We start from the raw sequence: 16,529 nt of genomic DNA on the forward strand, positions 1-16,529 counted from the left end.
CTTTCCAAATGAAGAGAGAAAAATTTCAGCGTGCTAAAATTTTCTGAATTTCTGCAGGCATCAAATAAACTTTGCTTGTTATGGCAAGTTTTTCTTTTCTTTCTTCGATTGTTTTGGACTTTTAAATGCATTTTACCTGCAAGTGGCAAGTGCTAGATCTACGTCACAGTCAACTATTTTTATTATTGGATGTCCTTAAAATTCATTTCAATTTTAAATTTTTCGTGGAAATGAACATTATAAACAGATCGTGAAAGTACACATGTTTAAGCTTGCCTACAGGTGTGTTTGCCCTAGCACTTACTTTAATAAAAGAAAAATGAAAAAAGAAAAAAGAAAAAAGAAGAGAAGAAAAAGAGGAAGGTAAGGAAAAGAGGAAGAAGAATCGTTTAAAGATGCCGAAAAATCATTCAGAAAACACAAAAAAAGTAGAAAAACACTCAATCCGAACAGATTATGCGTTTATTTTATTCATTAACGTCAATTGCAGGGTAAATTAAAGTATAAGTAGGGAACCAAGATTCGGGATGGAAAAAGTAATCATGAATAAAAAAATGAAGAAAATTCCTATTACAACTTAAACATTTCAGAGTTGAATATACAAAAATATACTATCAGAGTAATTGCTGATTTTTGATTCAGCTTTTAGCAGCGCGCGTGCGACACAAATTTTTTCAGAAACTAACGCAAAAAATTCACCTTAAATTTTTTGTACAAATAAATGGTGATTTAAGTTTTCCATTTTTGAACCTGTGCATAATTTAAAACAAAATACGGAACGTAGTCTTTTTTAGCTTCAACAGATGGTTCCCTATTTTAAAACATCCTAAAATAACTAGTGAGATCGAATCAAAGAATAGCTCTTTGCGGCGCGGCGTCAAATTCAAAATTATTGAAATAAAACTATACGTACATTTTAAAAGAGAAAAACCAATCCTTCTTTCATGATAGAATCTGATTCATTTTCTTTTCTTATCCTTTCTTTTTTGGAGAAAAAAATTAATTCCAACTTTTGACATTAGCTCGGTTTTCCAGCGATTATGAGGTATAACCTCTACTCTCAAAATAACACTAGCTCTGACTTAAATCTCCAATGAGCTTTTGCTAAATCTTGAGAACGAATGCAATAAAAAAAATAAATAAAAAAAAAAATAAAATCGGCATTACATCATTGATTACTTGTAGGACTACGAAAAGTTGTATATGATATTAAAGTTTTTCGATTGATTCACCGCGAATAGAAATTGTCTACAATGTGTTCTTACAAAGAGGGGAATAAGCACACGCAATTAGTAAGATAATTTTTCATCACTGAGAGCTTCCTTAAATCTTGTGTCTTTTACCCAATGGTTCTCTGTTACGTAAAATGGGTTACTTTAAAAAGCACAAAATAGTAATGCGTAACATTTTTTTCTTTACAACCTCAGAATTGCAGAAATGCATATTTTGAATTGGATCAAATTTTGCAATGGAGAGCAATATTTTCGGCCCATTTATAAGAAAACTATCTACGTAAGGAAACTAATGGTCTCTAAAATGAGGCAAAAATGATGAATCTCCTTTGCAAAATGAAGTCCAATCACGAAATAGTCGGGAATCAATTCCTATTGGAGCTTTTGTCCTGTGCACCTAACATTCATCAAATGGACGACGAGGAGCAGAGACCGCGAGGTTTTCTTTCTCCTTGATAACGGAAACAAAACTTTTGGACAGCACTGGAGAAGGGGGTGGGCTTCAAATTTTCCGAGGAGACCAAAACCGAAGGAGACCTGCCCAAAAGAGAATTTGGGGCTCTTCCTCACAAAGTAAGGTTCTAAAAGGCTAGGGGAGGCTCTACTCAAAAAGTTGTCGAATGATGCCCTAAATTTTCGTTAAGAAAACGCTCCTGCGAGGCCGTTTTGGCCAAAGTTTTGGGACGATCGCCACCTGGCCCCCAGGTTATTCTGTCTGGGGGGCAAAGGGTTTGCTCACGAGCGGTAGTTCGGCAGCTCGGATGATCAGAATCGAGTGTTGTCGGGCATTTTGACGAAATATGCGACTTTGTCAAGTGAGACTTTGTAGTTGTGGATCCAGCGGGAGCCCTTGCGGAGACTGCCGTCAATGCCGTCCTTCCAGACGCCGGCCGGGAGGTAAACCTCTTTCTCGTAGATACCGGGACTCAAGATCGGTGCCACGATCAGCTCCTCGCCGACCGAGAACTCGTCTTTCACCAGGTGGCACGCCGAATCGTTCGGGTCCAACATCCACAACGGCCGAATTAGAGGTGTCCCCGAATCCAGAGCTTCACTTACATATTTTTTCAGCAGGGGGTTTACCTGTAAGAAACATATCAAAAGGGAACCCAATTAATACAAATACATCTCTAATTAATAAATGCTCAACACCGTTCTATTGTATATGCTGTAGGCAGTTAGTGATCGCCGGCGGTATGCAAGTGTCTTACACGTTGTTTCGATAAATCGCAAAAATGCGCATCCGCATGATGAGGGTTTGATGGAAAATGATCTTCAATTGCACATGCTCGGCTTGGAGCGCCTTCATTTTTCGTGATACTCTACGCTTTGTCCCGGAGTTGGTTTAGTTGCTTGTGCGATCCAAACTTAACTAGCATCATAGTTTTCACTACATGTCCTCCTAAGTATGCCTGTTAGTGCTACCACCATGTTTTTAGGAGGGAAAAGTACCTATTCACATTGCAGGCTAATTACAACTCTAATCTTACTCCTTTATTTCTGAATATTATATTAAGCGCTCAGCCGATAGTTAAGCACTTTTTGATTTCGACTTGCCTCTAAGTACTAGTATACTAGTGCTAATGCGTTTAAATGGCTCACCAGCTCATCGATGTGTAGGCTTTTTGGGGGGTCCATTTTTAAAATAAATAAAGCTGTGAAAACTGTATTTAATGCTTTTAACGTAATGCGCAGGTAGTTTCGATCGTTTGTCTATAAGAAAATTTCTTAGCGGTAGAGTAATTCTTATCGAAATTGATCGTTGAACTCAAATGAAGCCTAAAAAAAACGCGCCTGATGAGCTCAACGGTGAGCTCATTTTCGGGAAACAAAAATACGCGTTTACGGTTTCCTTAGTAACCTTTGTTTGCTATCAGCTGATGTTTTATTTCCATTACCCAGCCAAGTCGACGGAGTTTATACTTCCTTTCTTCACTAAATACATTGACTAACACCTAAGCGCTTTTCTAATACGACGCAGTATTAGAACTTTCCCGCTTGTTTTTCTATTTCTTCACAAGTGCCTTGCAAAATGTCGGCGATTGCTAATTGTCTGCAACATATAAACTGAAAAACTTGAATTATGATGCTGAAATGTTTAGTGATCAATTTCTTGAACGTAGTAATATGTACCAGCAGTAATGGTTTACGTTCATTTTTAACAAGGGGGCACGCACATTGACCGCTCCGCGTCAACTCTCCGAAACGCTCGGCGCCTCTTATGTACATAGGTTTTCAATAGGGTTAAGATTCCTTTAGGTGCTTTTATAATGTTTATAAAAAAGAATATTACCGTCTGAGAGATCGCTGTCATTTATGCGTCCCGCTTAAAAATTGACAATTTGTTAAATATGGACCGATTTTTCCTCCCTGATCTCAAAATCTGGTGTCGGCCTAACCATGGAGCTGGGGCGGGGCATCCTACTGCGATAGAACGTCCCGGTGTATGATCCACATACAATTGATTAATATTAATCAAAAAATCTGTATGATTTCGTTAAGTATTTTACTACAGATATACGCACGGATTGGGTTCGAAGGCTCGTCAGAAGTTTTGCTAATTCTAGAACTTGCTCATCATACTCGCTCGGCAAATGAGCGTATCTTATCACAGGAAGAAATGTTGCGAGCTGAAGCCATCGGATGTACAGCTCCCTGTCTGGAAGCCCGTTGCTGCTCTCTGATTCGTGGCCCATCCCGGACAGAGAGTAGTCCAAACTGTTGTTCCCTGCAAACATGTCATTTTCAGTTAAGCCCTAGTCTGACATAAAATACCTCGATGACATTAAAGGAAAGAGTATGACCGCTTGAAGAAAGAATACTTATGAAGAGAGAGTATGGCCATCAGATTACAGAATACCTTTACAGAGGTAGAATGACCAGTAGAGGATCCATCCATGTTTGACTGGCTCTGCCATCTTAGGCTTCATTGACCCCTAGGAGATTAATATGGCGTACATCACATGCGGATGATTAAATAATGTTTGTATGATGCATACGTTGACGCATTAAAAAATCTAACCTAATCTAGTCTAATTTAATCTAATCCAATCCAATCTAATCTAATCTAATCTAGCAAAAACAAATAAAATGCCTGGGACGTATCGGCGTGGTTTCAACCACCTCCTCGACCAGGAAACAAAAATATAAATAGTTTGTTATCACAAATGAAATGTCTAAGGAGTTTTCATTTTGTATAATTTTGTTTCCTGGTTGAAGAGGGAAATGATACCACCTCGAAACGTCCGAGACGTTCTGTTTGTTTTTAGCCTGTGTTTTCCATTTTCTTAAGTTTTACTTCATTCAATTTTCGGACTATTTTTGTGTATCATTCTTATATAATCGCATACAAAAATATACACATAAATAAAGCACATATTTACAGTGTCGGTCTGACCCTAGTCAAATTCTTGGGGTGTTGATACGTTTTCGGGGGCCTCTCCTCTCGGGTGGGGCCCCACGAACAAACCCCGAAGTCCTCCAAGTTTCATCGTCAAGTCTTCAAGTTTATGGGGGCCCCCTGAGCCACCCGTTAGGATGTCCGGGGTGCAGAGACACTCTACCACCCATGGCCCCTAATCACATACATAGAAATTGAGGAAATAGAACCTACCTCTGTACGGAAGGGGCCTGTCGACGAGGTAGTCTCCCCCGACTGCACCAGGTATTAGGAATGAGTATCCGACGATGCCGTAAGTGAGAATTAGCGGAATCATGACTTGAAGGGACTCCCAGGTTGACGGCAGCGGAGGGAGCGAGACGAAAATCGGGGCCGGGGGACGGACGATGGCCCCGGACACTCCAAAGACTTGCACGCTCCCAACTACGGCACTGATGAATAGTCCTTTATAATGGTCTGGATTCGTCAGTTTTTTTGTAAATTTATAGTAATGCGGGATATCGTACGCTTTTCCTGCAAAAATTCAACAAAGTTATTGCTCTGACAATCATTTGAGTGCCAAATCAGATAAACTGACAATTTTAGCATAAACATAACATCCTAACCATAAACATCCGAAAACTCAATTTAAATGATCCGAAATTTTCGAGGTTATTTTCTTATTAAAAAGGAAAAAAATCAACAAGTCAATTCAAAATTTCCTCTGAATTTTCTATACCTATCGCAAATGTATTTTGGTGCACCCTTAAAGGGAACAACTTAAATCAATTGTCATGGGACACTCCATTTAGCAATGAAGATAGGTACCCGTCACTCGAGTGGCTAATGGTCATTGACTATATCGTTAGTTTATACTTAAATACTACCTTATTTACTTTATTACATGTAAATACATGCAAAAAAATTGATAGTTTGTAGTAGTTACGTCCTTTTTAGATAAAATTGTAAATTCATATGTATGCTTCGTCTTAACAGAAAAGATACTATTTCGAAAACGTAACGTAAAAGTGTAAGTCCGCAACCACGTTTCTCGTTTGCGATGTTTTACAATCTCCACTACTATTTTATTTTTTTAAAAGAAGAATAAATCGATATCATTCTTTGAAGTTTTCGCAGAATTTTCTTCGCACAGAGAAGAAAAAGCACGGCAGTTTTCAAGAATTACCGTTGAGTAGTTTTCTATTCAATAATTAAAGTATATGATAGGAGGTCTGCGAATGGAGTTATGCGAATTTATAGGTACAATTACTTTATTATCAACAGTTGATAAAATAAAAAGTTATAGCAGCTCCTACCTAAATCGAGATAAAATGAGTTGATTTGGTAATCTGCCACCAACTTTGACAGTTTACTCTTGAGCCATGGTATGGTGTTATTGTTTGTGATATCGATCATTCCGGCACTTCGCACCGAATTATATCGCGTCAGGGCTGGAATTTTTCGAGATGAATCTCCACCTCTTTCGGTTACCTGTTTGAAGTGAAGAGGAAAAAATCAACAATATTAAACGTCATTTTATCAGAATGATTACAAACATATTTTTAAAAAGTTTTGAATTGACAACAATCATTAAAAATAGAAATAAGAATTTTGGCAAATTGGTGATAGAAGAGTTCAGCTCATGAATGTATTCGAGGTCTAAACTGGTGCTTATAGGAATAAAAACGAATGCTGAATTTGCTTAACATTTTAGGAGTGTAGCAGGGCCGGATTTACCTACTTGCCGCCCATGGGCTGCCTGTATTTTGCCGCCCCCTTCTCATTCGTTTTGAAACATCAATAAAAACTATCAAGTGAACGTGCCGGAGGGGGAGGAGTGCATAAGACGCGTTTACTCGTGTTGGACACATTTTTCCGAAAGCCCTGTCAGCACTACTAGAAAAAGTTCACGGAACTTTGTATGAAAGTTAAGCTCCGTAAACCTACCTCTGTGTGGACATGGCCTTCCATTTATAAGAAATGAACGAACAAATTATGAAAGAACAAACATAAATTTGGTTTAATAATTTTAACTTCAGCCGCCGCGCCGCGCTGATCGCACTGTGTTTGACGTAATGTGTGAAGTATTCATGCAGTCTTGAAGGCGCTATGCGTTTCACGCCGCCGCCCGCGGCTGCTGACCGCAGCGACCGCACTGTCTTTGACGCAATGCGTGAAGTATTCATACAGTCTTGTAGGAGCTCATATGTGTGACATGCCGACCGCCGCGCCGAGGCGAGGGCTTCTCCTTTTTATTTCAAGTCCTCATTAACACTGCTCTCTGCGCCGCGCCACTCCAGGCCAAATTGCTTGTTTGGTTTCTCTCTTACCTCGACTTATTGAAGGTGCGGTCTCTTGTATCACCGAAAGATGACAAAATCATAAATTAATATACTCTCAGGAAATAAGAGATTTGTCGCCTTTTCTCGTTTGTAATTTTTTTTCTGAATCCGATTTTTCTAATATACCTACATTTAAAAAAAAATGCAAAGTTTGCCGCCCCCTATAAATTTGCCGCCATGGGCCGCGACCCATATGGCCAACCACTAAATCCGGCCCTACTAGAAATAATCCGCGGCTTATAGTTTTTCCAACCACGTCACCTTGAATTTTCCATGCACTCAATTTTGGGCTTCCTGCCGTACCGTAAGCCTAGTATTGGTAGGAATATTTTTCCTCTGCGAGTCCTACCAAATCATTAGTTATGTAAATGTGCACTGCTGATAAAAGGCACAGTGGTTTATCCATCACGGGGAGGTAAACATCTGTGAAAACTACACTTGACCGTTACTGAAGGCATTTGGATTAATTTTCATCCCAATTTAATATGTGCCAAGACCACTTACCACTTAAGCTATGTTGAAATTTTTGGTACACCTTAATGCGTCAAGTTAATTTCTATGCGCTTGAATATCCAAGATTTCGTACTAAATCAATCATCTAGCTAGGATCTGCAAATATGATACCGGATAAGACCTTCGACTTCACATTAATCCCAATTTCAACTGCGCGAGATCGCATTGGCAGTGTAAAGAGATAGAGAGCCTTTGTCTCGGAAGATTGGCACAAAATTTCTGTTTCAGGAGATATTTAACCGAAATCTTGAGGACAAATTACTAAAAATAAATATGCATGAAGAGATAATGAACTTGTGTCCTGCAGGAGAATTTTTGCTTCAGAAAGTTTTTAAATAATTCTAATGAGGAGTCCAAAAATGTCTACAGATCGTAAAAAATAAATTGACATATTTCAGGGAAATTGTTTGATTCATTGAATGGATTTAACATTCTTTCAATCGTCTCTTTGGCAATATACACCCCTTCATCCTTTCATCCATGTAATGAATCGATGTTCATTCTCACCAGATATCCTTTTTTTACTGCTTCGGCAAAGTTCGAGGATTCCGTGCTGATGAACGGCTGAATTGTTAGCACAATCCGAAACCCTCTCCGATGGATGATGTTGATCGTGTCTTTAATCGTGGGGAATCTGCTCGTGTCTAAAGTGAAGTCACCAACTTCAGACTGCCAGAATTCATTCAGCATAACGTGACCTGGCCATACGCAAAAATCAATGAAATATGTTGCGCAAATATTGTAAACAGGATATCATTAATCATTGCATTATCTAACGTTCCCCTGTAAATTTAATGCAATTCGTTTAGTTTTAGTTTTAAATCATAAAAAGATATACTCGTAGTAGTTACGATGTACTTAAATAAAATTCCTGCCAAAAAAAGAAGAAAAAAATATATCATTATACTATGCAGTCTCGGACCCCTAATTTTCATTTTTTGCCACAGTTCGTTTTTCCCGTCTACTAGGGCTGATTTGAATTACTTGTGCGGCTATTAATTCGGATTTTAAAGATATAACCCAGGTTTTAATATGATACGCGATAAAACTGGGAATTTTTCCATTTGAACAATGTAAAATTTCAATTTTGGTCACAGGTCATTTTAAAGCTATACCGGGCCGATTTTCATGATTTTTACGGCAATCGCACAGTTATATGAACTGAATAGTATGACCAATATGCAACACTGTATAAGTACTAACGGTTTACATAAACTAAACTTATTCCTCAGAGTAATGGTCCATACTTTATAAAATTACAAAAAATGTGATTGTTTTTCGTGCTTAGTTACCTTGCCTCAAAAATCCCAAGGCTATCACGTCTTCAGTATAGTTTACAACAGCGTTCTCTGTGAGTCGGTTTTTGTCTAGCGGCGTGATTTGCCACACTGGCTCCGTTATAAGTGAGTTGATGACCTCCACATCCGATTGAGTTAGCCCGTCCCATAGACTCTTCTCAGAAAGGCCAGAGTGAAGAGTCTTCATATTACTTGCTGTGCATAGAGTGTAATTCAGCTGCGGGAGTCCGGACAGTATGTACGCAAAATCGTCATGGCGAGCCTATATACAAAAAACGGCGAGGCTTAAATAACTACAGAGTCAGATCATTAATTGGACTACATTTTGCAATTTGGAATTATAAAGTCTAGCCCGGTTTAAAAACAACGTATGTGCCATTCGTTTCCCTATGCACATGAGCGTTTTTTCAAATGAGCCAGAATTTATAGTTCCAAATTGCAAAATGCAGTCCAATTGGCACGGTCCTTAAGTTTCACCGGTAGTGTAGCGTAGATTCTAGATTATTTTGGATTTGCGTTTAAAAAATAATCGTCTTTCGATTTCGAATGCTTCCTTGTAGCAGAGCGAAACGAAGAAGACAAAAAATGAAAACTAGTTTAAAACTTACGTATTTGCAATCGATTTCAAAATTGAGTGAAAACGCCTAACTAGATGCACACGGAGAAAACAACATGGTTTTTCTATGGTTACCACGTTAGTAATGTTACACGGGATTCTACGATAGTAGACCGTGAATTTTGATGGGCACGATAATATACAACCGTGTCCACCGTAATGGAACTGTGAGAAAGAAAATGTTACTGTCAGCACAGTTGTGCTACACTGAAATAAAAACTCCGGCCGTGGGAGCCGAAATTACGGGCTATATATATATAGACATACCGTCCGTTCCGGGCTCAAAGGCCGAAAATTCCGGTTGCTGGAGCCGTAGCTTCGGCCTCTAAACCCGCGGAGCAATCGAAGCTACGCCTCCAGCTGCCGGAATTTTCGGCCTTTGAGCCCGGAACGGACGGTATGTCTATACAGCCCATAATTGCGGCTCCCACGGCCGGAGTTTTTTTTTTTTTTTTTCAGTGTACTATTCTCAGATGTCTGACCCGAACTTCGGCAGCTGGACCTCAAGTTTTTAGATACGTGATGCGAAAACTTCAGAGATTCATGACCTCAACTTCGGGTCCCACGCACGAAGTTTTTTTCTCCGTGTATCACGCTAAACCTTTGACCCGGATCCATAGACCTACGGTGAAAGAAGGTGAGTACATACTTGAAGGCAGAGTCTGGATTCCTTGCCAGCATTGATGGAAACGTAGAGTGGGGTTTGGGGGTCGACGGTGATGGCGACTCCCCTGGAGTTGATGAAGTAGCGACGGAGGACGGAGCCCCAGCGGTGCCTCTCCACGTGCCCCGTGACGAAGGGTGACATCTCGACACGACCCAACTCAACCGGCCATGCCATGCCTAGCGTTCGACCACCACCGTACCTGTATCAATTTTAAAAGAAAATGTTGCTACATCACAATTTTCGCCGCAAATCATGTTCACATTGTCGCATACTGCCGTGATAAGGAAAAACACCGTATGAACATTCAAGAGTTGCCAAATTTCTCTTGCTAGGGCATGATTTTGACAACATTTATGCTTATTTTTCTTTACATTTTTCAGATATTTTATATTAAATTGCGCACAAAATTGTCTGAAAATTTTGGAAAATAATATTCACAATTTTCCCAGTAATTTCGGTTTTTCTTGGAGGGAGCTTGGCAACGTCTAAAGGCTCATACGGCGTTCTTCCTTAGGATCGAGTCAACGAGAGAAGTCGGACAAAATTTGGAAACTTTAAACGCTTATAACTCCGTTTATACAAAACTATGAGGTTCTTAAAGTGGTTTCATTGGTGTCCTCGTGAAATTTTCTGCAGTTAGCTACCCCGGATATTTAAAAGTTGGCTTAATCAACATAAAAATTTGCAGTTTTAGTCAAAAATTTTATGTCTGACCTCTATGATTGACTCGATCCACTGTGTGTCGTTCCTCTAACGAGAAAACTTAACTTCATTTCAACGTTGCAAATTCTATTTTTACCTGGAAACTGACGGGTATTTTTACCCGAAAATTTCATGGATTTTACTATGTTGTTGCATATTGCACGGTTTGTAAAATTTTATCGGCACTATACACAAATTACTACATATAGAGTGTGCATACACATACACATATAGTGCATAGAAAATAAGTAAGTAAGTAAGTGATATTAATCGGTTTTTCCAAAAAGTTTTAAGTAAAAAAAAAAGAAAAAAAAGAAAAAAAAATAACTATGTAGTAATTCATGGATTTTGTTTTGTTGATAAGGTACGATCAAAAATCTTCGAACTTTTGGACATGAATCGCACTATCGTATCCAAGTAAAAAATGAAAGTGTTTGAGTCAATTTCGCAATTTTGCACATGAATTAGATCCCCTCGTCCGGAAAAAGACGATATGCAAGCCTACAAGGTGGTTTCGAAACACAATTTTGGAACAATTTGATAGCCAATCGATCGATTGATGATTTTAAATTTTCATGAATTCCAAAAAGTTTCTTCACGCTGCTGGAAAAATCGACGTGTAAAGAACGCGATAATAAAAACCACCGATATGCTCCTGAATAAGTAACGCTTTTGCACCACCAGGTTAAGCTCTTGGGCATAAAATTGGCCATGAACAGGCTTTCCAAGCTCCAATCATAAAATTCAATCTGTCTGTTCTCTCCTAAATTTTACAATTTAAATTAACTTCTTTCACAAAACTGTGTCCATTAAAGGGAGCCGTGTATAGTGAGAACACCGATAAAGTACCATATGGTTACCATGAAGGAAAAAAAACTTAACCGGCCCGAGACGAAAACACAAAATAAACAACTTAAAATTGGACTCAGGCCATAAAAATAAAACATAAAAACGGGACTTTTTGCAGCTAAGAGAAGCGCATTTTCAACCGGAAACAAAAAGAAAAATCGAAAGAAGAACTAATTTACATTTATTAATTAACAGCGCTGATGCTCAGTAAATTTGGTTTTTTTTTGTAAAATTTTCTTTCTTATTTCCGGTTGAAACTACGCTTGTAATGGCTGCGCAACGCCCCAGTTGTTTAATTTGTTTTTTGGCCTTAATCTCATAATTTTAAGTTGTATACTTTGTGTCACCATTAACTCGTATGCTAACCGTAACCGTTTACCGTAAAGTTAATAGAGTACCGATAAAGTTACCAGTGCCCATATTTGCCTCCTTCCTCGTAACAATCGGTGGGATAGTAGTCTTTGGAGAGGCTGGACCACGAAATCTTGTAGCACCGCAGGTCCGGGCCATTTTCTTGATAATTCAAATACAATCGAGCTCTGTTCATCCATTCTTTACAAATCGAGCCGTCATTTCTCATGTGTTCAGGCAGGCAGTTGTACGGTCGCTCGCCCTCAGAAATGTCCACACCCAGGTACCCTAAAGCTATTTCTGAGCTTTGCTTGCTAAATACCCGTATATGTCGTTGTTCTTTATTGAACCTGAAGTCCTCAAAATATGCACGCTGAAATGAAAAATGAGTTCAAGATAAATAAAACGAGTCGTGGGCATGAATTTGAATAATTTGTGCACTTGTTATTCTTTAGAGGTCAATAAACCTTCAAATGTGGCCAATCATTTGAATTAGATTGATTGTGAGTTTAACAGGGAGAACCCAAGTAGCAGTGGCGAGACGTGAATCAGTGGCGTGACGCGCTTTGCGATGTATCGATTGATCTGTCACTTATACCTATGGAAAAGGATCGATAAACAGGGTGTTCGGACCGAACGCCTTAATAATCGATCTTTTTTCGTAGCTTCAAATGGGGAAATATCGATAATCGATCATTCACGCTTCACTACTGACGTGAATGATCGATTATCGATAGTTCCCCATTTGAAGCCATGGTAAAAATGCACACTCAATGGTATTTTAAAAAATTTTCAGCTCCTGCAGAGACACTGATCTTGAAATTCTCAGCATGTCTTCAAATACAGAATTTTTGGAATTTCAACATTTAAAAATATGAGAAACAATTAAAGAGGAAGAGACAAAAAGAGTTCGTAGGTTTGATGAGTTATTTTTCCAAATATAGTGAAAAATCGTGAGCTCTTCGCCATAAATTCACAAAATTTTGTAGACCGTCAAAATTTGAAAAAACGCCTGATTTCACTATTTGCCTGCGACAGAAACATTAACTGAATCTAAAACAGGTTCAAACTCTATGACATGAACTGCCGATAAGTTTTTTTATTCCTCACCTGTAAGACTTGCTGGTGATAAAATACATGGGCAAATCCGCACAAGAAAACTATGGCTAGGAACAAAAATGCGACGACTCCCCGCAACTCATACTCGCCTGAGGGCCGCCTTCGTTTGATACCTTTTGGAAAGGCCATCTGTGGGAAAAAAAGGGGGACAAAGTTTTACAAATATTAATATAGTTGGGCCAAGCTCAAAAGAAACGCCAAGTTCCATAAAATTTGAGCCCAGTAAAGGAGGTTTGAAGTTTCATTCCTCCGTGAGATTCGATTTTAAGGCCTCGAATGACTATTTCCACGCTTGAAGAAATTTTCGTTGCTTCGTATTTCTGAATAGGGTATTTACGACTAGTTGAATTCGAAACTGCTATTGACTCATTTTTTGCCAAAATGCAATTTGAGGAGTCTTTGTTGAACTCGGTATAGATATGCCCTGAGGCGAAGCAATTAATCTCAATGGATTGGTGATCATTACTAGTGCGATGGTGCTTAATTACGAAGATAATAATCGGATCGGTGAAATGACAATATTTTTTGCAGAGATAGAATAAAAGGTGAAATTCGCAATAGTCTATAAACAAATAATTGAATTAGTAAAATTATCAGTATTAGGCATGCGCATCTGACAAGTAAACTCAGATAAAAAGTTTATTACAGTATATCCGACCCACTTGGTCGATAAAGGTTGTTATCTTCGACATAAGAAATTAACTCATCTCTTCATTCTCTGAATTTAAATTATATTGTCCTGTTCTATGCCTAGGAGAAGGAGAGATCAATATCCATGATTTATCGTCACTGAATCATTTGAAACTCCAGTTTTCGAAGTTAATAAAGAATCGCCTCTGGGTATTTGATTTCTTTTTCTTATGATTTCTAAAAAAAATAGGAATGAGACACCAGGAGAGATTTGAAATTCAAATTGCTGCATTTGCTGTAGTTTGTGAAATGCAAATTTAAATAAAATATCAACCAAACTCATGTGCAAAAACCTCTCTACGTGTATTAAAAAATCGTTATAGACATGAGAGTTATATCTTTATGAATCCATCAAGTGCTGCTGATAGCTCAAAATTTTCCATTGTCATTAACTGTTTAAACACATGTTCAAATAGAGCATTTCTGCTAATACCTAATGCCGGTTACGTTTCCCTTCATCTAACAAAGCGTGGACGAATATTAACCAAACTCTTTGCTGGTACTCTCTACTAATATTGTCAGTTACGTACCTGTAAACCTCCTTTAGTCTCCACCGTGTGACACACTTAAACTTGTACTTAATAAACTTGAGCGTTATAAACTCCATTTCGAACTGATACTGAAATGTTACGGGTATGCTTGCAATTCTCACAAGCGTCTTGGAAAAACAATCTTCCTAAAGTATGCCAAAGAGCACAGCGCTCTTTCCACTTGCGAGACTTATCAAGATTCTTGTAGATAAGTGCCCTTAACCACTAATTTCGTTATTAGCATTCATCCGTGGAGCCCTACTTGCAGAATGAAGTACCCTCTTGAAAACGTTTAATTTCAGACAAGAGTACTTACAGCATTATCTACGATGGAATGAAATCTTTTAACATATCCTAAAATCATATCGCATTTGATGCTAACAAATTTCTATAAAGGGTGGAAAGTTTAGAATGTATTTAAATTTTACCGAGTTGCAATGGTTTTTGATATATAACTCCTCTTTCAACTCTAAAATTGCACCTATATAAACAATACTGTAATCCACGAGGTGCATACCTTGTTTGCCTACCTTTCGATTTTAAGGCGCCGAAGTGCACACTCTTGGCTGCATTGCTTGGGAATTATCCTGATTTGCTATTCGAGCCCCTTCCTTGACAAGAAGCGATTTAAATCTTATGTGAAAAGTGTTTTATAAGCAAATTGTATATCTTGCTGAATAGATTAGTTCCGCCGGTTGTGATAGCAGTGATCAAGGCTGATTGACACGGTACCAAATGTCCGGTTGGTGATAAAAATGGCTACAAACACTCCTGGTAAGTTATTTAATTAAGATTTAATCGTAAAAATTATTTTTTCAACTTCTAAACATTACTTTTGAGCACGTTTTTCGATGGTACTCTAATTTAATATTCTTCCCTCTTATTTAAACTTTAAAGACGTTTTTAAGAAAAACCAAAAATAACCTATTTTCCTGACAAGTGATAATGATTGCAAATTTCCTGTAGATTCTGAATTTTCAAGTCCCATCTGCGTCTGGCTGCGAATAATAAAGTTATATCGTTTTTTCTGTCTCAAGGTCTCGCTCTGAAAAACTCTGATTAGTCCAGGCGCCTGGTAAGTCTACCTGGAATTTTGGGTACACAGCGATTTTTTTGGCTTACTTTATGTTTTTGGGGTCGCTGAATCCGAATCTGAAGTTTCCTACCGCGTATATGGTGAGCATTTTCCGCCATTTTGAAAAAATGGCCTAAAAAGGCCTTTTTTTCGCGGTTTTTTTTTTTTATATAGCGGCTACGCATGAGAAAAAGTCCCGGATTTAGTTAATGTTTTGAATAGCTGAAATAATTTGGAAGAAAATGGTATATGAATATGCTAAGTATGCTCAAAAATTGAGGAACCTCGGATTTCGGAACTTTGGAACGCTTCGGAACTTGGCTGACCGCGGCGAGCCGGATCGCGCGTTGACGGGTGCGCCGCGAAAACGTGAATGGGCGCGATGTTCACGATGCTGGATCTTCCTCAATTTTTAAGCAAACCTAGCATATGTACACACCATTTTCTTTCAAATTATGTCAGCTATTCAAAACATTAACTCAATCCGGGACTTTTTCTCATGCGTAGCCGCTATATCAATAAAACCGCAAAAAAGGCCTTTTTAGGCCATTTTTTCAAAATGGCGGAATATGCTCACCAGATACGCGGTTGGAAACTTCAGATTCGGATTCAGCGACCCAAAAAACATATGTAGGTCAAAAAATCGCTGTGTACCCGAAATTCCAGGTAGCCTCATTTTTAGCTACCAGGCGCCTGGACTAGATCTCTTCGACTTGTGGACACGGGCATCGAAAAAGGAGTGCGTTACAACAATTGAGGGGAAACTCCGCAGAACTATTCGCAAACAAACGTGTCTCAGACGAAGATTTGACAAAATGTCGTGTATTTTTTATGGATTTTGTGTATTTTTTATGGATTTTGTGTTTTTTATGGATTTTTTGTTTTTATCTTTCTTTTTTCTCTTGTCTCTTGTGAAGTTTAAGTTTGCTGTAAATTTTCGGTGATGTTTTACTGTGCTGAATTTTTTATTTTTTGAAATGCCTTTTCCTTTTTATTAAAGACTTGTAATATGACCAAATCCAAGTGTTCGTCCTTTTTCTCATGCTGATCCTCGGAAACCTCATTATTTTATAGTGTATATTTGAATTTTTCAGCTTTCATTTCACGCAGCATTGAAATTGGGAATGAAAGAAGGCAACTGGGTAATGGAGTTATGTTTTGCTTGT

The 16,529-nt window shown here is 38.4% G+C and overlaps 1 protein-coding gene across 4 annotated transcripts in view; it reads right to left on the bottom strand.

Annotated features, from left to right (window-relative positions):
• Positions 1-444: 444 nt before the first annotated feature.
• The window catches only part of LOC109043117 (myogenesis-regulating glycosidase), a 34,868-nt gene continuing 18,783 nt past the window's right edge, over positions 445-16,529 (bottom strand). For 3 of the 4 annotated variants that reach the window (XM_019060194.2, XM_019060196.2, XM_019060195.2), the window contains 9 exons: positions 13,060-13,197; positions 12,009-12,322; positions 10,030-10,246; positions 8,759-9,026; positions 7,974-8,164; positions 5,928-6,102; positions 4,846-5,145; positions 3,758-3,960; positions 445-2,315 (listed from right to left, as the gene is read on the bottom strand). In XM_019060194.2, the coding sequence (XP_018915739.2) occupies positions 1,998-2,315; positions 3,758-3,960; positions 4,846-5,145; positions 5,928-6,102; positions 7,974-8,164; positions 8,759-9,026; positions 10,030-10,246; positions 12,009-12,322; positions 13,060-13,197 (2,124 nt within the window). In that variant the 3' untranslated portion in view covers positions 445-1,997. Of the gene's footprint in view, positions 2,316-3,757; positions 3,961-4,845; positions 5,146-5,927; positions 6,103-7,973; positions 8,165-8,758; positions 9,027-10,029; positions 10,247-12,008; positions 12,323-13,059; positions 13,198-14,288; positions 14,430-16,529 lie in introns of those variants that run through there. The other variant, XM_019060197.2, reaches the window with a different exon arrangement.

This window comes from Bemisia tabaci, chromosome 1 (assembly GCF_918797505.1).
Source record: "Bemisia tabaci chromosome 1, PGI_BMITA_v3".
NCBI lineage: Eukaryota > Metazoa > Arthropoda > Insecta > Hemiptera > Aleyrodidae > Bemisia > Bemisia tabaci.